Source organism: Pristiophorus japonicus, chromosome 6 (assembly GCF_044704955.1).
Source record: "Pristiophorus japonicus isolate sPriJap1 chromosome 6, sPriJap1.hap1, whole genome shotgun sequence".
In the NCBI taxonomy this organism is placed as follows: domain Eukaryota; kingdom Metazoa; phylum Chordata; class Chondrichthyes; family Pristiophoridae; genus Pristiophorus; species Pristiophorus japonicus.
This window is the reverse complement of record NC_091982.1, coordinates 218,950,950-218,973,128: the sequence shown is the minus strand read 5'-3', so window position 1 is coordinate 218,973,128 and position 22,179 is coordinate 218,950,950. Positions and strand designations below refer to the sequence as shown.

Below are 22,179 nucleotides of genomic sequence, written 5' to 3'. Positions count from 1 at the left end.
TGTGCTTCAACCAGCCAACTGCTTCAAGACTCTCTACTTTCAACCAGAGATGCCACAGAAATGGCTTTCACTTTTAATGAAATCGCCAGAGGAGGTGCTGAATAGCACAGCATGCGATGTTTTAATCCCTGCCAACTACTACAAGCAGACACTGGACCTATCAGAGCTGCATCTGGTGCAACAGTAATCAGTTACTATGCACCAGGAGCTGCTCTGAAAAGTCTGGTCAGAGGTGCTTCTGGCGCTTAGTAACAGATTGCTGCGTCAATTGGGATGTGGGGATTCAACAATGATAATGCCGTTGAATTTCAAGTTGATGTGGAAAGGCTTTTCTTGGGGATCATCATTGCCTGGCACTTACATGGCATGAATGTTACTTGCAACCTATCAGCCCAAGCCTGGATGTTGTCCAGATCTTGCTGCATGGTTCTGTGTCATTATCTGAAGAATTGCGAATAGAGCTGAACACTGTGCAATCATCAGCAAACCGCTCCACTTCTGACTTTATGATGGAGGGAAGGTAATCAATGAAGCAGATGAAGATGGTTGGGCCTAGGACACTGCCCTGAGAAACTCCTGCAGCAATGTCCTGGTGTTGAGATGATTGGCTTCTAACAAACACAATCATCTTCCTTTGTGCCAGATTTGACTCCAACCAGTGGCAAGTGTTCCCCTGATGCCCATTGACTTCAGTTTTACTAGGGCTCATTGGTGCCACACTTGATGTCAAGGGCAGTCACTCTCACTCACACCTGGAATTCAGCTCTTGTCTTCATGTTTGGACCAAGGCTATAAAATGGTTTGGAGTTGAGTGGTTCTGGCAGGTCCCAAACTGAGCATCGATAAGCAGGTTACTGGTGAGTAAGTGCCGCTTGATAGCACTCTTGGTGACTCTATCCATCACTTTGCTGATGATTGAGAGTAGGTTGATAGAGCAGTATATGTCTAGGTTGCATTTCTCCTGCTTTTTGTGGACAGGGCATACCTGGGCAATTTTCCACATTGTCGGGTAGATGCCAGTGTTATAACTGTACTGGAACTGCTTAGCTAAGGGCACAGCTAGTTCAGGAGCACACATCTTCAGCACTACAGCTGAGATATTGTTGGAGCCTGTAGCCTTTGCTGTACTTAGTTTCTTGATGTCACGTGGAGTGACAAATTGGCAGAAGACTGGCATTTGTGATGATAGGTACCTCGGGAGGAGGCCAAGAAGGATCATCCACTCCGCGCGTCGGGCTGAAGATAGTTGCAAACCCTTCAGCCTTATCTTTTGCATTCAAGTTACGGGCTCTGCCATCATTGAGGATGCAGATGTTCATGGAGTCTCCTCCTATGTTAGTTGTTTTAATTGTCCAGCACCATTTGCTGGATGTGGCAGGTTGCAGAGCTTTGACCTGATCCAATGACTTCTGCTTGAAGTGCATAAGTGTGGGAATTTGATAAGGGCAAGATCAGGCTCAACCGTGCTACCTGTGGTCAGGTCACTGGCTTGCCTCGCACAAGAAGAATGGCCACATGGTTGGATTACTGGTGGAAAACTGTCACCCATGGATCTGAACCAAGAAAGAGTCAAACAATTCCCAGCTCATCCACATTCATTGCTCTCCAGAGCATTAATTACAGACTGGGAAAAATAACAAAGCTCTTTTGCTTGCTTGGCTACATCACCCCAACAAATTGAGATTAACTTGTACTTCTGGTTTAGATTTACATTAACCTGTAATGCCAATATGGAGTATTTTATAACACAGCAACAGTGAAGATATAATGGTTCTTAATAGAATTGAGTTGAAAATGGTAATCGTAAATAAAGATTTGAATGCATTCTAATCACAGTTCATTTAAGGATACCAAATAATAATGGGCCTTTTAGTGACCATTCAGCCAAAGGGCTCGGTGGTTGTGGTCTTAAACCCAAAGCTGGGAGATGGAAAAAGACATGATCTGCAGAGTTAACATAAATGAACAAAACTCTTTCTCAATGCTTAAGACAAATTTCAATGGAGGAAAGATTTTCTAAATTTACTTTAAAATTCATAGCAATATCTGAAGAACAGTCTTAAAACTAGAGATTCCACCACCCCCCCCCTTAATTGGAGCAAATATTTTAAAAAGAATGACTTGCATTTATATAGTGCTTTTTGTGACCTCAGGATGTCCCAAAGCACTCTACAGCCAATGAAGTACTTATGAAGTGTAGTCACTGTTGTAACGTAGGATTATGTAATAGGCAATTGTGCACAGCATCCTCTCACAGACAGCAATGCGACCAGATATTCTGTTTTTGTTGTTGTGATGATTGAGGGAAAAGTATTGATCAGGACACTGGAGATAACTCCCCTGCTCTGCTTCGAAATAGTGCCATGGGATGTTTTATGCCCACCTGAGAGAGCTGACGGGGTCTTGGTTTAATGTCTAATCCGAAAGATGGTACCTTCGACAGTGCAGCACTCCCTCAGCCCTGCACTGGAGTGTCAGCCTGGATTTTTATGCTCGGGTTTCTGGAGTGGGATTTGAATCCACAACCTTCTGACTCAGGCGAGAGAGCTGAGCCAAGGCTGACATTTGCATGCTGTTTGAATAGCCAACTTGGTTGTGTGGGCAACCACACATCTGCATCTTTAGTCTGATGTACGTGTGCCCATCAGATCCAACAAGTGAAAACCTGACCCTGTTCGATAAATAAAACTTAAAAATCAATCTTAGTTCTTCAGGTGAATATGAGTAATACATTTTCTATGTGGAAATATTACTGGCAACTGGTACAACATAATTGAATGCTGATTGTGACCTTTATATTCAAATAGTGTGAGCATGTTGCCAGTGTGTGTGTGATATATATACTATTTTTTGTGTATATCAGGAGCATCAAAGAAGCCTTTTGTTTGATCTCAGGTTGTTATGACTAGTAAGAGAAGTAGCCAGATTTATAACTGGATCACACTGTAAAGTAGTTTCTAAAAACCAATGGGGACTGGGCAACAAACTTCATGGAAAAGGTAAAGTAACAGTAAAACTACTGTCCAAATAATTGCTCACAACATCACTACTTCTTGTTGTGTCTGCAATAAAGCGATTAATGCCTGCAGAACAACCAGTAAGTACTGCTATTAAGTATTCAGAAAGATTATTTTTCTATGTACAATTATTATTTGTATGATACAACATTGCTGGAATGTTGGCTATCACACTCAGTATAGCACAGGCTACTGTTAAAAAATAATGTTCTTTGTTTAATATATTTTTATTTGTTTTATTTGGCAAAAAAAATTTATGGAGTTAACAGGACAAGCAGTAACTACCTTGGAAATCCATCCATGTTGGACATGGATGTTCAAACATCCCACTTTTTACACAATTAGTTCAGTTATGAAAATTTACCACTGTAAATCGTTTGATGAAGAAAAAGCGATTGGAATGGTGTTTTGTAAAGTAACACTTTTAAAACGCTGATCAACAGTTCTTGTTAAATCTAGGTATCTTGGCTGTCAGTGCAGCAGTATTAACATCTCTTTATTGCAACACCAGAATAAAATCACCCACATGTTTTCTGTGAAAATTAATTGACATATTTTAACGAATGTGCTAAGATCAGAACTTAATCAATATGGCATAGGGCTAGAATTTCCCCAAAGCCCGCTAGCGCCTGATTGCCGCCCCAAAAAACGCCAGGGCTGGGAAGAATATCGCCGCGCAAACTTCCTGAAATAAATTTTTTTAATCCGCCCAGCGATTAAATATGGGCCTTGCACCCCCAATCTGCGCAAAAAAGTGCAATTTTGGCTAGATTGGGCGGTGCCTAAAGAAAATGGGCGATAAATTAAAAAATCTATAAAACTTTACCCCAAGGCTGCGGGTTGGGCCTAACATGAGAAAAAGGATAAAAATAATTTTTTTAAAAACCTAACAAAAAAATAAAAAACAAACATTCCTAACACACTTAAATTAAATCACCCCAACAGATTTTGAAAATAAATAGTAAAAAAACAATCATTTACCTTTTTCTTGCAGACCTACTTACCTACTGCCCAGCTTCGCTGATCCTCGTGGGCGTTTACATTTTTTTTTAATACTTACCTATGGGTCCCCGCTCAGCCAAAGATTGTGCCAGGGTGATCTGTGGACGTTGCACGCTGGCGGTCCGCTCCCCAGCGGGACTTCGAAACCACCGGCATGCCTCAGCTGGGGGATTTTTCGCCGACCCAGTTCTCGCCCAAAACGGCCAATACCGCCGAGAAACCGGGCGGTGAAACACTGCAAATTCTAGCCCATAGCAATTATGTTTGAAAAAATAATACTTTCTACAAAATCCACCCAAATATGTTTAATTCCAATCAATAAAAAAAGACCTGAACGTTGTGCTTCTTCACAGCTCTAGATTTATTAACACTACCGTTTGTGGTTATCACAATTAGTTGCAGTTGTTATAATAAAAATGACGGGCCTCAAAGGCATACTGTTCTGGTGTTATGCTTTCTCAATTGAGCATTAAGGATTAGCAGTTAATTAATTATCAGAAATCCATGGAGATGGCTGTTAAAGTGACATATGAGTTAAAACCAGGCAACGTGCTTTGCGATTAGCAGATACTTTTGAACAATACAGACGTGTTGAATGCAGAATATATAATTCTCTGCTGAAGGACTAGTACTTTTCAGAAGAGGTGACACCCCTGGATTTTGTGGGCACGATTTTAATGTAATTTTAAATGTAAAATGCTGACCCGTTTATTTTAAAAAGACGCTGGCACTGAGATCACACCTTGGGATATTAACACAAGCTTATGAAATTCCTTTCACTATCTTGATTTTAAACAGGCAAATCCTTCTTTTAAAATAACAGAGGAAGCAACTTGACATGAACATATATGGGGTGAAGCTGTGCTCCAAGTTGTGAGCCCCACTTGCAGGGAGTATGCAATTGCAGAATCACCCCTATTAAACATTAATTCACAAATTTAGTTCCAATATTGTACCAGGGACCAAGATGAGGTCAGTGTACTCCACACATATACAAATAAATTCCTAATGAATAGCTGCCAATTTAACTAAAGCCCAGATTTTAACTGCCAGTGGGAGTTGTGCAGGGGAGGGCTGAGTCAGATGGGAAACTGTAACCCTTCACAAGGTCAGGCCTGGGGGATTTTAACTCCTGGGCCTCATCGACATGGGGCTCATCGGATTAGCTTGGCAGGGCAGCCACAAAGGCCTCCCTGCACAGGTCTTGAGTTAAAACTGCAGTCGGGCCCCAATATTATCTTCTGGCAGGCCTCCCACTCACCTGCACAAAAGAGCAGATATATTGCATCCGGGAAGGCAGCAGGATTGAAGGGGCAAGTCACTGTAGCCATTTTAACTGTCTGCCTATTTTCCGCCATGTGGCCAGTGTTGAAACCCGGCCCTTTTGTTTCCATTTTATTCTGGTTTAGGTGCCATTTTCATAAACATGTCACTGTGTGTAGAAAGGTTATTTATTTTAGTTTCTAGAGTATCAATGCTAAACCTATATAAAACACTAGTCCGGCCCCAGCTGGAGTAGTGTGTCCAATTCTGGGCACCACACTTTAGGAAAGGCGTGAAGGCTTTGGAGAGGGTACAGGAGATTTATTGGAATAATTCCAGGGATGAGGGATTACAGTTACATGGGTAGACTGGAGAAGCTGGGGTTGATCTCCTTAGAGCAGAGAAGGCTAAGAGAAAATTTGATGGAAGTATTTAAAATCACAAAGGGTTTAGATAGAGTAACTAAAGAGAAAGTGTTTCCAATGGTTGAAGGATCGATAATTAGAGGGCACAGATTTAAGGCAAAGGACCAGAGGCGACATGAGGTAAATGTTTTTTACGCAACGAGTAGTTAGGAATTAGAATGCACAAGCTGAAGGATGGTAGATACAGATTCAGCCAGCTAGGGAATGGAAGACCAGCAGGAGGAGTAGTGCAAGGAAGGTAGTGCAGGGGTCCCCTGTGGTCATCCCCCTGCAAAACAGATACACTGCTTTGAGTACTGTTGAGGGGGATGACTCATCAGGGAAGGGCAGCAGCAGCCAAGTTCATGGCACTGTGGCTGGCTCTGTTGCACAGGAGGGCAGGAAAAAGAGTGGGAGAGCGATAGTGATAAGGGATTCAATCGTGAGGGGAATAGATAGGCGTTTCTGCGGCCGCAACCGAGACTCCAGGATGGTATGTTGCCTCCCTGGTGCAAGGGTCAAGGATGTCTCAGAGCGGGTGCAGGACATTCTAAAAAGGGAGGGAGAACAGCCAGTTGTCGTGGTGCACATTGGTACCAACGACATAGGTAAAAAAAAGGGACGAGGTCCTACGAAACGAATTTAAGGAGCTAGGAGCTAAATTAAAAAGTAGGACCTCAAAAGTAGTAATCTCGGGATTGCTACCAGTGCCACGTACTAGTCAGAGTAGGAATCGCAGGATAGCGCAGATGAATACGTGGCTTGAGCAGTGGTGCAGCAGGGAGGAATTCAAATTCCTGGGGCATTGGAACCGGTTCTGGGGGAGGTGGGACCAGTACAAACCGGACGGTCTGCACCTGGGCAGGACCGGAACCAATGTCCGAGGGGGAGTGTTTGCGAGTGCTGTTGGGGAGGAGTTAAACTAATATGGCAGGGGGATGGGAACCAATGCAGGGAGACAGAGGGAAACAAAAAGGAAACAAAAGCAAAAGACAGAAAAGAGACGAGGAAAAGTGGAGGGCAGAGAAACCCAAGGCAAAGAACAAAAAGGGCCACTGTACAGCAAAATTCTAAAAGGACGAAGGGTGTTAAAAAAACAAGCCTGAAGGCTTTGTGTCTTAATGGAAGGAGTATCCGTAATAAAGTGGATGAATTAACTGTGCAAATAGATGTTAACAAATATGATGTGATTGGGATTACAGAGACATGGCTCCAGAATGATCAGGGCTGGGAACTCAACATCCAGGGGTATTCAACATTCAGGAAGGATAGAATAAAAGGAAAAGGAGGTGGGGTAGCATTGCAAAGAGGAGATTAATGCAATAGTTAGGAAGGACATTAGCTTGGATGATGTGGAATCTATATGGGTAGAGCTGCAGAACACCAAAGGGCAAAAAACGTTAGTGGGAGTTGTGTACAGACCTCCAAACAGTAGTAGTAATGTTGGGGAGGGCATCAAACAGGAAATTAGGTGTGCATGCAATAAAGGTGCAGCAGTTATAATGGGTGACTTTAATATGCACATAGATTGGGCGAACCAAAGTGGAAGCAATACGGTGGAGGAGGATTTCCTGGAGTGCATAAGGGATGGTTTTCTAGACCAATATGTCGAGGAACCAACTAGGGGGGAAGCCATCTTAGACTGGGTGTTGTGTAATGAGAGAGTATTAATTAGCAATCTCGTTGTGCGAGGCCCCTTGGGGAAGAGTGACCATAATATGGTGGAATTCTGCATTAGGATGGAGAATGAAACAGTTAATTCAGAGACCATGGTCCAGAATTTAAAGAAGAGTAACTTTGAAGGTATGAGGCGTGAATTGGCTAGGATAGATTGGCGAATGATACTTAAGGGGTTGACTGTGGATGGGCAATGGCAAACATTTAGAGACCGCATGGATGAACTACAACAATTGTACATCCCTGTCTGGCGTAAAAATAAAAAAGGGAAGGTGGCTCAACCGTGGCTATCAAGGGAAATCAGGGATAGTATTAAAGCCAAGGAAGTGGCATACAAATTGGCCAGAAATAGCAGCGAATCCGGGGACTGGGAGAAATTTAGAACTCAGCAGAGGAGGACAAAGGGTTTGATTAGGGCAGGGAAAATGGAGTACGAGAAGAAGCTTGCAGGGAACATTAAGACGGATTGCAAAAGTTTCTATAGATATGTAAAGAGAAAAAGGTTAGTAAAGACAAACGTAGGTCCCCTGCAGTCAGAATCAGGGGAAGTCATAACGGGGAACAAAGAAATGGCAGACCAATTGAACAAGTACTTTGGTTCGGTATTCACTAAGGAGGACACAAACAACCTTCCGGATATAAAAGGGGTCAGAGGGTCTAGTAAGGAGGAGGAACTGAGGGAAATCCTTATTCGTCAGGAAATTGTGTTGCGGAAATTGATGGGATTAAAGGCCGATAAATCCCCAGGGCCTGATGGACTGCATCCCAGAGTACTTAAGGAGGTGGCCTTGGAAATAGTGGATGCATTGACAGTCATTTTCCAACATTCCATTGACTCTGGATCAGTTCCTATCGCGTGGAGGGTAGCCAATGTAACCCCACTTTTTTAAAAAAGGAGGGAGAGAGAAAACAGGGAATTATAGACCAGTCAGCCTGACATTGGTAGTGGGTAAAATGATGGAATCAATTATTAAAGATGTCATAGCAGCGCATTTGGAAAGAGGTGATATGATAGGTCCAAGTCAGCATGGATCTGTGAAAGGGAAATCATGCTTGACAAATCTTCTGGAATTTTTTGAGGATGTTTCCAGTAGAGTAGACAAGGGAGAACCAGTTTATGTGGTATATTTGGACTTTCAGAAGGCTGTCGACAAGGTCCCACACAAGAGATTAATGTGCAAAGTTAAAGCACATGGGATTGGGGGTAGTGTGCTGACATGGATTGAGAACTGGTTGTCAGACAGGAAGCAAAGAGTAGGAGTAAATGGGTACTTTTCAGAATGGCAGGCAGTGACTAGTGGGGTACCGCAAGGTTCTGTGCTGGGGCCCCAGCTGTTTACATTATACATTAATGACTTAGACGAGGGGATTAAATGTAGTATCTCCAAATTTGCGGATGACACTAAGTTGGGTGGCAGTGTGAGCTGTGAGGAGGATGTTATGAGGCTGCAGAGTGACTTGGATAGGTTAGGTGAGTGGGCAAATGCATGGCAGATGAAGTATAGTGTGGATTAAATGTGAGGTTAGCCACTTTGGTGGTAAAAACAGAGAGACAGACTATTATCTGAATGGTGACAGATTAGGAAAAGGGGAGGTGCAACGAGACCTGGGTGTCATGGTACATCAGTCATTGAAGGTTGGCATGCAGGTACAGCAGGCGGTTAAGAAAGCAAATGGCATGTTGGCCTTCATAGCGAGGGGATTTGAGTACAGGGGCAGGGAGGTGTTGCTACAGTTGTACAGGGCCTTGGTGAGGCCACACCTAGAGTATTATGTACAGTTTTGGTCTCCTAACTTGAGGAAGGACATTCTTGCTATTGAGGGAGTGCAGCGAAGGTTCAGCAGACTGATTCCCGGGATGGCGGGACTGACATATCAAGAAAAACTGGATCAACTGGGCTTGTATTCACTGGAGTTCAGAAGAATGAGAGGGGACCTCATAGAAACGTTTAAAATTCTGATGGGTTTAGACAGGTTAGATGCAGGAAGAATGTTCCCAATGTTGGGGAAGTCCAGAACCAGGGGTCACAGTCTAAGGATAAGGGGTAAGCCATTTAGGAACGAGATGAGGAGAAACTTCTTCACCCAGAGAGTGGTGAACCTGTGGAATTCTCTACCACAGAAAGTTGTTGAGGCCAATTCACTAAATATATTCAAGAAGGAGTTGGATGAAGTCCTTACTACTCGGGGGATCAATGGGTATGGCGAGAAAGCAGGAATGGGGTACTGAAGTTGCATGTTCAGCCATGAACTCATTGAATAGCGGTGCAGGCTAGAAGGACCGAATGGCCTACTCCTGCACCTATTTTCTATGTTTATGTTTCTATAATAGCCTTCAAAGGAGAATTGGATACATACTTGAAGGAGAAAAAATAGCAGCGACATGGGGAAAGAGTGAGGCAGTGGGACTAACTGGATTGCTCTTCGGAAGAGCTGGCGCCGTCTCGATGGGCCGAATGGCCTCCTTCTGTGCTGTACTATTCTATGAATAGATCAGTTTCTTAGTAACTGTTACAATTTATCAAGTGATCCAGCTAGCATTTTGCACCCTGTAAAAGGCCTTTTAGTGATTTCCATCAGTATTTGCAACCAAATCAAAGCAAAGTGAGAATTTTATTGGATTACTAGTTAATCTCCTGTGGCATACGTCTATACCACGCAGTGTTAGAGGGTGGGCTGATATGTGGATCCAGGTGGGGGAGGAGGAGGGGGAAAGAGAAGCTCAGCTACCCTCCATTCAGATAGTTCCTCTCTTTGTTCCTCTGACTCCATCACCTTTTCCCATTGGGTGGGGGTGAAGGATGTAGAATGGGATGGGACGTGGACGCAGAGGGAAAACAGAGCATCAGAAGGGAGAAAAACGATGGGCAAAGGAAGGGAATGGGGAAGCGATTGGAGTGGAGAAGAGGCATGGAGGAAAAGAAGAATGGGGAGGCAGATGGAGACAAAGGAGAAAAGACAGGGGGGTCAAGTTTCAGCCTGAGTTGCTCCTATTTTTAGAATGGAATATCTTAGAAATTGCAATTCTCGGCATTTAGTTTGCTCCAGTTCTTGTGAGTTAGAACAGTTTCATTTTAGAACAGATTTTTTTTTCAAAAGGGTGCGTGTCTGGCCACTTGCGCCTGTTTTGCAAGTTTCGGCAGCGAAAACTTACTCCAAACTAACTTAGAATGGAGTAAGTGTAGATTTTTTACGCTCAGAAAAACCTTGCCTACACTTACAAATCAGGCGTAAGGAAGAGAGATGGGGCAGGGGGGGCAGGGGTGGTGGGGGGAAGGGAAGTTTACAAACATGAAACACATCACTTTTACAAATAAAGAGCCATCATCAATGATAAACGATAAATAAATCAATAAACCAATCAAAAAAATAAAATAAAAAAATAATGAACAAATTAATCAATAAAAAAATTAAGTTTCTACTCACCGACTGCAGCACCGGGAGCCCTCCAACAGTGTGCTGGAACAGGCCCCCCCTCCCCCAGTGTGTTTCTCTCCGTCTCTCTGTCTGTCAGTGTCTCTCTCTCTGTCTGTCTGTGTTTCTGACAGCGAGGGGAGAGGAGCGGGGGGGGCGGAGAGGAGAGGGAGCGAGAGAGGGGGGAGAGGAGAGGGAGGGAGAGAGGGGGGGAGAGGAGAGGGGTGTGGGAGAGGAGAGGAGGGGAGAGAAGAGGGGACGGGGAGAGGAAAGGGGGAGAGGGAGAGACGGGGGGAGATGAGAGGGGGAGAGGGGGGTGAGGGGGCAGAGGAGAGAGGGAGGGAGAGGGAGAGAGGGATGGGGGGAGAGGAAAGGGGGGGAGAGGGTGAGAGGGGGGGAGAGAAGAGAGAGAAGGAGAGGGGGGAGAGGGAGAAATGGGGGGAGAGGAGAGAGGGAGAGGAAGAGAGGAGGAAGAGAAGGAGAGGGAGAGAGGGGGAGGAGAAGGAGAGAGGGGATGAGAGGGAGGGGGGAGAAAGGCGGGGGGGGGAGAGGAGAGGGGGAGAGAGGGAACGGAGAGGAGAGGGAGGGAGAGCAGAGGAAGGTGGAGGGAGAGGGAGGGAGAGGAGGAGGAGGGAGAAGAGAAGGAAGGAGAGGAGAGGGAGAGGGGGGAGGCTGAATGGGCCCGGCCGACAAAAAGAAGCCGGGCCGAAGACTTTGGGTGGGGCCTACCCCAGCAAGATGCCGGGCGGGCGGGCGGGCCCCGCCGAAGACGTGGAGCGGGAGCAGACCGGACCTGAAGGGGGTGGGAGGGGAGGGAGAGGGAGAGAGCCGGAGGAGCTGGGGGCAGGAGGGGAGCCCGAGCAGAGCGGGAGCTGGGGACTGGGGGGGGTGAGCCGGTGCGGAGCAGGAGCTGGGGGTGTGGGGGGGTGTGGGGGGGGAGAGAGCCGGAGTGGAGCGGGAGCTGGGGGGAGGGGGAGGGGGAGTGGCAGACAGCGGAGCGGGAGCTGAACGGGGTGGAGGGGCGGGGGGAAAGCTGGAGCTAGAGCAAGAGCTCGAGGAGGGAGGTGCAGTCCGATCTTCGCCGCCCCAGTGAGCCCATTCGGCCCCTCCCACACAGTTTCGGGCGCCTGGAGCTACTGCACATGCGTGCACACTCTAGCGCGCATGTGCAGAGGTCCCGGCACTGTTTTTAGCGCCGGGACGTGGCTCCGCCCCCCACTGCTTGTGCTGCACTGTGCCGAGGGCCTGGATCGACCTGAGGGAGGGGAGAATACCGAGGTAAGTTTTCGGCGCGGTTTTGATCGCAGAAATTAGGCGTGGCTCGCGACGCAACCCGAAACTTGACCCCAGCGAAACTAGCTGTACCAGGCTCAGATTTTCATACTGGCAGGGGGTCAGTGCTGTGTTTTCCTTCCCTTCCCCAAGCTAGGTTTCATTGAGAATGGGAAGCTCGGGGGGCTGTTGACCAGGATTCACACAAAGTGTGAGGGGTGATCTTTTTTTCAGGACGGCACTGCTTTTGCTCCACTGAGGGTTCAGTACGAGACTTTCATGTAACATTAGATGCTGTCCCATCACAATGAATTAATCGCATAACATTACATTTACAGTGCCACATATAGTTGCAGTGTTTTTTGAATCTTCAAACGACTCACCATTTTACTATATAATAGATTAAAGAAAGAAAGATTTGCATTTCTATAACGCCTTTCACTACCACTGTACATCTCAAAGCGCTTTACAGCCAATGAATTACTTTTTGGAGTGTCGTCACTGTTGTAATGTGAGAAACATGTCAGCCAACTTGCGCAGAGCAAACTCCCACAAACAACAATTTGATAATGACCAGATAATATGTTTTTGTTATGTTGATTGAGGGACAAATATTGGCCAGGACACTGGGGATAACTCCTCTACTCTTCTTCGAAATATTCCCGTGGGATCTTTTACGTCCACCTGAGAGGGCAGACGGGGCCTCGGATTAACATCTCATCCAAAAGACGGCACCTCTGACAGTGCAGCGCTCCCTCAGCACTGCACTGGAGTGTCAGCCTAAATTACTTATTCCTGTGGCATGTCTTCAGAATCATGGATCTCAGCTCCCCCAGTTAGCTCAGTGAACCAATGCAATATGGTGTACTGAGCTATACAGATCAGGAAGTTTAAGGGTTAGGCCAAGATTAATTCTGAGTTAACTGATTTAAGCAGAAGCAGTAGAATGCTCCAGTTACCCTCACATGTCTTGGCTTGAAGGGGGAAAATAAGACCGAGTTCCAGTTCCTGACCAATATCCTGCACATGTGTGTGAATGTCAGGTGAGAATAGGGTTTAATTTGGCTGTGGTGCTACTCACATTTCAGTAGTCCATCAATGCTTACTATGTAGGTTCAGACATGAAAAGAGCCACTTGGGTGAAGTATCTGAGGGTTGTAAGTGCCTGAGGAACTGTGTCCCAGGATAAGTATCTGCCCTAGGGAAAGAAGAGGAGACAGCAGTGATAAACTTGAGGGAAAAGTAGCTTTCCTTTACTCAATAAATAGAAAACCTTGTCTTCGCTGTAACATCTGATTACTGCATGTTGCTCTGTTTTTAAACTAGAATGAGTCCTTCCTCTCACAAATGTCTTGACACTATGGTGTTTATACCGGTTGTATCGAACAGTGATTAATGTATCTTTACTTCTTCATTCCAGTGCATTTGATCCCTGTGACGCAACCAAAAGAGGATGGAATGGTCGCTAAAAATCGAAAACGAATATTGGTAGATCTGTACACTGCTCCGCCAAGGTTGGACCCAATTTATGAAGCCTATCTATACTGCAACGTACCCAATAAAACTGATCATGGCCTGGAAGGTATGATATTAAGGACTGTCTGTAACTTAATAAAGCTGAATGGTAAATTGCAAATGAGTGCTAGGTTTTGGTACACTCATGAATAAAGGATGAAACTGAGTATTGTGTACAATGAGCAAGTGTGACCTTAGCTCCTTTTAATAAGACTCCAGAGTGCAGGTACCTTGTGGGTGACCTGCTTATATACCGTGCTCCCAAGGGATGCTGGGATCCCTTGGGACTCCAACAAGTAGGCCCTCTGGTGGTAGTGTAATACAGGTTACAAGGGGTTAAATACATAACAGGTTTCTTGACCAATTCAATTTAAAACAGAAATTATTATATCTGTGTTCATGGACAGTACAATTGAGACTAATCCATATTGGTCATCGCCTATTGAGCTCCTTGCTGCAAAAGGAGATAGAGCTAATGTAAGTACCTGGTAATAACTGAGTCTGAGGCTCCCTGTTCCAGTGTAGATCTATCGGATTGCTCACTGGATCTGTCAGCAAATTAAGTTCAATTAGGATTGCATTTGAAATTCAGGGTGTGTAATAACATAGGAATAATTGCAACCAAAAAAAAACTCACTGAATCACATTTTAGGAGAACTTTCAAATAATATCTTCCAGATTTGTGTGCGATCATGTGAATATAAAAGATCCCATGGCACTGTTCGTAGAAGAGCAAGGGAGTTGTCCCAGTGCCCTGGCCAATATTCATCTCTCAACCAATACTACCAGAAACATATTGGGGGGGGGGGGGGGGGAAATTCTGATCAGAGGCCTCCAACCCAAAATTATTTTGTGAAAATACCTGGTGGTCATGGAGGCGCCTTCGATTCCGGTCGGAGGCTTTAATTCGATGTGCAGCGTACGGGGAGATGACTTCCCTGTACGTGCGAAAATGCTGGAGTCACGTGGGCTTGGACCACCAATCACTAGCTAGTATTCTCATTGTTAATAATGGGCTCTGTTTTATATAAGTTCCCATTACTATCAATGAGAAAACCCTCCTAAAACAAGAAACACAACATAATAAATAAAATAAACACTTCACATATTTAAAATTAATTGAAATTAAAGTTAATTAAATGTTTTAGAGATAAAAATATTTTATGAACAGGGCTTTTAACATAAAAATGCATGATTAAATTTAATTTTTATATGTTCTAAAACTCTTATGCTGGTAAAAGTAAGCTATATGCTTGCTTTTACCAGGCGTAAAGGTTTGAAGGACATTCGCTGGGCAAGAAATGGGCAAATAGCCCAATTTCTCCCGCGCGAATGTCCTTCTCTCGAGGATGCAGGGAAATTACTTTTGTGAGGCCTCGTTCGGTCTGTGCGCACTTTGTACACACCCGGTGAGGCCGGAATTTTCGGCACATTATCTGTTTATGGGAAGTTTATTGATTTTTCTATTCACTTGTTAAAGATTCATGCTCATAATTGTTCTGCTAAAGGAGGCACACTTGCACAGATTTTTGTCTTCAATGCCTGAAGTGATCTGACGGATTGCCCACCTGTTACAAAACCTGTCTGATTGATTGTCATTCCATTGATTTCATTCTTCAAATGGGATCTTTTAAATCTGTTGGAATGGCAGAACAGCCTCTGTTTAACTACTTATCCAAAAGGCAACACCTCTGTCACTGAAGCACTCCCTCAGTACTGCACAGAAGAGCCAGGCCAAGATTATGGGGACAATTGTTACCTTCACCAACTGAGCAATAATCTGACAGTGATCTGAAAGTGATTGGAAGAATCAGCAAAAGTGAACCTGATTATTTCCAGAACTTGGTGTCTGGAGGTACCCATGTGGGAGAATTTTCTAACTGATTCGTTTAATAAAAAGCTGCAAGGGTTACGTGCAGAACAATACAAATGTACTGACCACTTCTGCCTACTCTTGTGTGTTTTCTGGATTTTATGACTCCCAAGCTGGCAGACAAGCATGTCAAACACTTCTGTAATCAATCACCCTGTCAAAATAACTCTATTTAAACCAAAGCAACATTAGATTTTAATTATTTCAGATATCTTAACAAAATGAGTTATTGAATAGATTTATACAAACAACATTGCAGAAAACAAGCTGCCGTCTTTTTATGACTGCATAATAATTTATTGTTGCAGGTCTCAATTGTCGCCTTTAATAAAGAATGAGCTAAGTTTAGTGATACGGCATGTTTGGATTTGATTGTTTTTTTGTTTTTCAAATGAATACCTTTTCCTGTTGATTTAAAACAATTTATTATTTTACTTTAGTTTAGAAGGTTGAGGGGGTGATCTAATCAAGCTCTTTAAAATGATAAAGTGATTCAATAGGGCAGATAAAGATAAATTATTTCTTCTGGTGGGGGAATCCTGAATAATCTTAAAAATTAGAACTCAATCATTTAGGAGAGAAATTAGGAAGCACTTTTTCATACAAACGGCAGTGGAAATATTGAACTCCCGCTCACGCAAAAGGCTGTGGATACTGGGGCAATTGAAATTTTCAAGACTTTTATTAGGTAAGGGTATCAAGGGATATGGAGTAAAAGTATTAAATAGATTTGAGGCACAGATTAGCCATGATATAATTGAATTACAGAACTGGCTTGAGGGGCTGAATGATCTGCTGCTATAAAATACTGCGGGGCTGGAACTCTGAACCATAAACTGAAAATGCTAGAAATACTCAGTGGGCCAGGCAGCATCTGTGGAACAAGAAACAGAGTTAACGTTTCAGTTCTGTGACCTTTTGTCAGAACTGGAAATCGTAACAGATGTCGCAGGTTTTAGGCAAGTCCAGGTGCAGGTGCAGGGAAAGGGGAGTGGCGGGAGGAAAGAACAAAAGGGAAGGTCTGTGACGGCTGGACACCAGGATCATTAGCAGCACCTGATGTGTGAAAAGAATGGGAGTAGTGATTCTGATCTGAAATGATTGAACTTGATGTTGAGTCTGGAAGACTGCAAAGTGTCTAATCGAAAGATTAAAACATTTCTTCAGCTTTAAATACAATGTGCTGAGATTTGCTTACTAGCTCCCTCTATGTAATGTTCCCTTTGCAGAGCTGTCTGCCAATCCTGCGCAGCCCGGGGGACTGGCTTTTCAAATGTGAAATTATGCGCGTGCACAAAGCTTTGAATGGGCCGGGCAGCCCATTCGAGGGACCGCGCACCCAAAAGGAATTAGGAGGACTGTTGTTCGCTGCTACGTCTCCTGTGTGCCATGATTTTCTGCTACGTGCTGGTTGCGGATAAGATACCTCACCACCAGCGCATACTTAGTAAATGTAAGCTTAATGTAAACACATTTCTCTAAAGTAGAGATCAAAAGAACTAATCACAATTTCTGGAAATCCAAAATAAAAACAAGAAGTGTTGTAAATACAAAGCTCTCCCACTGGAAAAAAGATGGTTTAACGTTTTGGATCTAGGTTCTTCACCAGAATTGGAAACGGGAGGATAAGCAAATTTCTTTATAGGGCTGAACTGACTCTTTTCCCCTTTTACTTTTGTTCAGTCCTATGCTTGTTTTCTGTTTGTCAGATTTCGCTTCTGATGAAATGTCATCACCTGAAATGACACCCCATCTTTTCCCTCTTCAGATGTTGACAGACCTGTTTTGTACTTTCTGCATTTTCTGTTATTATCTCTACAAAACTGCAACTTCCCCAGTAGGAATGGAAGGCATAATTGTAAAACAAACTTAAGTATATGAAAATGTCAAGGTGACTGTTAAAATGATTTCTCCAGTTATGCTCACACTGACCTTTTTGTGCTCATTAGTAACTATAAGAACTTATACTTGAGTGCCTTTTAGGAAAAGTGTTTTCCAAACTTTTGTTTCCTGCATTTGTTTAAAATTGTGATGGATTTATGCATTTTACATTCTTTGCATTGTGAAAATGTCATTGCATCACACTGATTTGTGTTACATGATGATGCAGAACCAAAGGAAATATATAAGATCATAGAATGATACAACACAGAAGGCCATTTGGCCCCTCAAGCCTGTGCCAGCTTTTTGAAAGCTATCCAATTAGTTCCATGCCTCTGCACTTTCCCCGTAACCCTGCAATTTTCTCCTCCAAAGTCATGTGACCAACTGCTCAGAAGCACCCAAATCTGGTCAATATAGACATTACAATGACATCCTTCAACTCAGCCTGCAATGTTCCCCATTGATTAAATGAGTTTTGTGCATTAAAATAATTGATTGAATGCATTTCTTGCATTAGTGCTATCTTGGATGATAATACGCAGATTGTGGGATTGGAGCTTTCATGACAGAAATAGTTAATTGAACAACACTACAGGGATTTTTCCATCAGCTCCACTTATCCATTTTGATGCTAAATAAAGCCTCAATTTTAATTACCGATACTGTTGCAAAACCAATTGGGGCAGTCATGGCTGCAGAAAATAATGTTCACTAATCACTTGATTAGCATGTTAATTGGAGCTTTAAATGGAATCTAGTTGCAACCTCTCTTCAGTCCAAACTATTCTGTTCCCAAATTTAATTCATAGATCTGTGCACATTTGTCATTGTAATTGTAAGCAATTAAGAAACAACATTTTAATTTTGTCAATAATAGCTGAATGATTTCTAAATTGGACTTTGGATACTTCGTAATGCTAGAGTTTACAGGGGAATTTTGACTTGAGTTAATATAAAATTAATTCACAGTAAAATAACCAGATTTGTAATCTGTTTAATTGAGGCACAAATGGAACCTACTTCTAAGCCAACACATTGACCTCAGTGTAACACTGCAGCAGATGCTTGCTGAGTGTACACCCTTTCATTCAATGCAAAACAATTGTTTTCCCAGCTGTTGCGGCATAGGAACAGCAAATTTAATGGCAAAGCTTTGGCCCAGTATTAATTGCTATTTTGTCACTTGCAAATTGGAAGCAGACAAGTAACTCTCCAGTAATTTATGTTTCCAATATTTTTTGTAAAAACATTCATTTTTGGGGGGATTTTCTGGATTTTCTCCTTTATGCAGGACTCTTATTTTAGTATCAGGCCACTCATGCAGCAGCCCTTCAGTAGTTTTCTTAACTGGCTATTCTTCTGAACTGTGAGTGTCAGAAAGTTGTTTAACCAATGGGAACAGCATAACTATCTTCGCCCAAAGCCCATATGGTCAGACTTTCCACTATGGGTTGATCAGGAATAGAAACCCATGCTAATTTCCCACCCGCTTCTCAGTCCAGGGACACTGGAGCTATTTGTAGTGCCATCCACAGTTTCCCCACCTCAACTTAGCAAACTCAGCACAGATCAGAGATTGAACCTGGGACATTCTCCCTACATAAGGTTAAGTCACAAATAACAGGAGTCTAATCTATATAATGTATTAATATTATCAGCTAGAGTTGCATGATGAAGCAGATGTGTATTGCTTCGTGACCAACTTCCTAGCTGCAGCCAGATGTGCAGCAACATAGATAATACAGAAGGGTCTTTCCACTGAATGTGCGTAACCTCTTGCAGAAATGATCTTTTTGTATAAATATGCTTTATTAACACAGGAACAATTGATTTGACAGTGCTTTCTGCATTAACTGATACTCCTTTATGATAATACACAGCTTGTTTGACCTAATAGAAATAGTTGACTGAATGGTACTGCTGGGATTGCCCATAAGTTCCATTTGGCTGTGTACCACATAGTACATTTACCCACTGAGCCACCAGGGAAGTTCATATTTTATATTGTGAACCTAGCAAACTGTCAGGGTATCATTGTACCAGTTTTTTTTTAACAGGAAAAGCTCAATAATGAGACTGGTGATGTGATAATGTTGTCATGTCACTGATCAAACCTGTGCATAAAAAAGGAAGTATTTTGAAAACTAATGCTTCACTCAAAACTATCAGCATTTCTGCTGCACTTTTTCCAGTTAACATTATGAGGGCTATGGAAAGAGTGTTTGGAGCAGGCTCTTCTGGAAATTGTGTCTGTATTCAAAGAGGGACGGTTGTGACATTTTAAATCTTTTATCTGAGCTTCTGTGCTGGCTTAGTTGGTAGATGCATATCCAATGTGATATGATGCTGAATTACTTAGATCAGAATGGTGCCAACATTGGTTGGAGTAATGGTATAGGCACTGCAATTGACCAAAGGAACTTGTTCTATGGAGGTGAGAAACCATCCCATTCTTGATTGGCATCCAGTAACCCCCACTGTACAGTGAAAAGCTGAGCACCAGATCAGAATACACATTGATGTTTACCACCATGGAATGGACTACCCACTTTCACTGCCTGGGCTCATGTCATTTTGAAATCATTAGGGTTAGATTTTCAGCAAGTACATGGGCGGATGCGGGAGGGGAATCACCATGGTACCCATTCTGCCAGCTCCTAACGTCTGGGATTTTCTTCCAGAGTGACATATCTGGGTGGGTGTTTTCAAATGTCAGGAGATACAGTAGCCTAGTAGTTATGGTACTGGATCAGAGGTCATGAGTTCAAATCCTACCATGCCAAATTGTGGAATTAAGTTCTGGAAAATTAGATCAGAAAAATGTTGAATTGACATAAAACCTTTATTGGTTGACTAATGTTCTTAACCAACCACCTCTACATGGTATTTGTGACTCCAGTCCTATAGTACGTGGTTGATACTTAATGCCCACTGAAGTGGCCTCGCAATCCACTCAGTTGTAAAATAGAACAACTGCTATAAAACTGAAGAACACCATTGTGAGAGCAACCAAAGGGACTGCGGGTGTTCAAAGAAAAGGCCAACCAACTTCTCAGGAAACCTTTGGTGATCAGCAAGAAATGTGGCATTGCCAGCATCGCTCAGATCCTAAGGTGTGAAAAAGGAAGTATAAAGCATAATCTGATGCATTTTCCTTCATTAGCGCCTCTGCAACCTTGGGCATCAGAGATGCCATTGTGTGCCAGTGTTCAACATAGCTAAAGAAGCAGGATGGGGTTGTGTGAGTTTCAGTGTTACATAGCCTGCAAGCTGAGTGCAGTTAATCGTTAGTGCAATATATTGCACTTGACAAGCATGTCAAATTTAAAATTAGCAAAACATGTTCTTAATTTTTCAGCTGCCCAGAGGCAGCCGACCACGTTCCAATCTGCTCCATTGCTGTAGGCATCCAGCCCCTCCCAGAGACAGGTTCTCTGATGCCACCAGAAGTCCCGCCAGGAGCTTACTGGACAATATTTGAATTAGCTGATCCAGGGAAATCCACTGGGAGGAATGGACAGGAGCCACGTCCACTCTGTACAAAAGCAAAATACTGCGGATGCTGGAACCTGAAATAAAAACAGAAAATGCTGGAAATCTCAGCGGGTCAGGCAGCATCTGTAGAGAAAAACAAAGTTAATGTTTCAGGTGAATGATCCTTCGACAGAACAGGCAAATGTTCAGAAGAACAGATTCTTAAGGAGCACTGAAAGGGGGAGGGGAGGAAAGAACGAAAGGGAAGGTCTGTGACAGGGTGGAATACAGGAGAGATTTGAGAGACAAAAAGGATGATGGGCTGACTTGAGATGGTAATGGCAGAAGTTAGAAAAAGATTAGTCTCGATAGAATGAGAATGACAGGATAATTACCAGCTGCCATGGGAGACACACAGAGAAAAAATACATAAGAGCAAAATATGATCTGAAACTGTTGAACTCGATGTTGAGTCCAGAAGGCTGTAAAGTGCCTAAACGAAAGATGAGGTGCGGTTCCTCAAGCTTGCGTTGAGCTTCATTGGAACAGTGTAGGAAGCCGAAGATGGAGAGGTCAGAGTGGAGTGGGAATGGAGCGGAGAATTAAAGTGACAGGCGACCGGAAGCTCGCGGTCACACTTACGGACTGAATGGAGATGTTCTGCAAAGCTGTACAGTCTGTACAGTTCTGTCAAGATTAAGCATGAGTCAGTGATACTGGGAGAAGGGAGTAATTACCCATTTTATGTCCATTTGGATAGAAATATAATTGCTCTGTTATGAAATTGAGCAAAAGCACTGCAAACACTGTATTGGAGCGGCATAATCACTTGTTTTCACTCTATGCTTGTGCGCGCATCATATAATTTGCAGCAAGGTAATACATCAACTTTACATTACATTATATTTACAGTGCTGTCACTAGGATTTCAATAAAGTGTAATGGTGGGTGGATAGATGAAATTTCCATGCTGCATTCATTTGAATTGTAAAATATTCTCTGATTCTGTGATAAACTGATCCTGGGAGCAACATGTAAATTCTACCCAGCAGTATAATTAGATATTACTCTTCCAAACTTCAGCAACTTCTAGTGAGACCATTTTGAACTGGGATCAAGGAATGATCGTTAAAGGTCTCTCATTGTTAGTGGCATTTATGGCAGCAATTCAAGATGATTAATTAATAAAATCAAACAATGTTGGTTATGTCTGCTGGTTATTATTTAAATGAAGAAAGATTGCAAAGTGCTGCAATACAGCAGGACCTGGGGGTACTTGTGCATGAAAAATAAAAGGTTAGTATGCAGATACAGCAAGTGATCAGGAAGTCCAATGGAATCTTGGCCTTTATTGCAAAGGGGATGGAGTATAAAATCACGGAAG

The 22,179-nt window shown here is 43.2% G+C and overlaps 1 protein-coding gene across 7 annotated transcripts in view; it reads left to right on the top strand.

The window, feature by feature from the left end:
- The window catches only part of pxylp1 (2-phosphoxylose phosphatase 1), a 274,822-nt gene that overhangs the window by 180,914 nt on the left and 71,729 nt on the right, over positions 1-22,179 (top strand). For all 7 annotated transcript variants that reach the window (XM_070882368.1, XM_070882365.1, XM_070882367.1 and 4 more), the window contains one exon: positions 13,470-13,631. In XM_070882368.1, the coding sequence (XP_070738469.1) occupies positions 13,470-13,631 (162 nt within the window). The remainder of the gene's footprint in view (positions 1-13,469; positions 13,632-22,179) is intronic.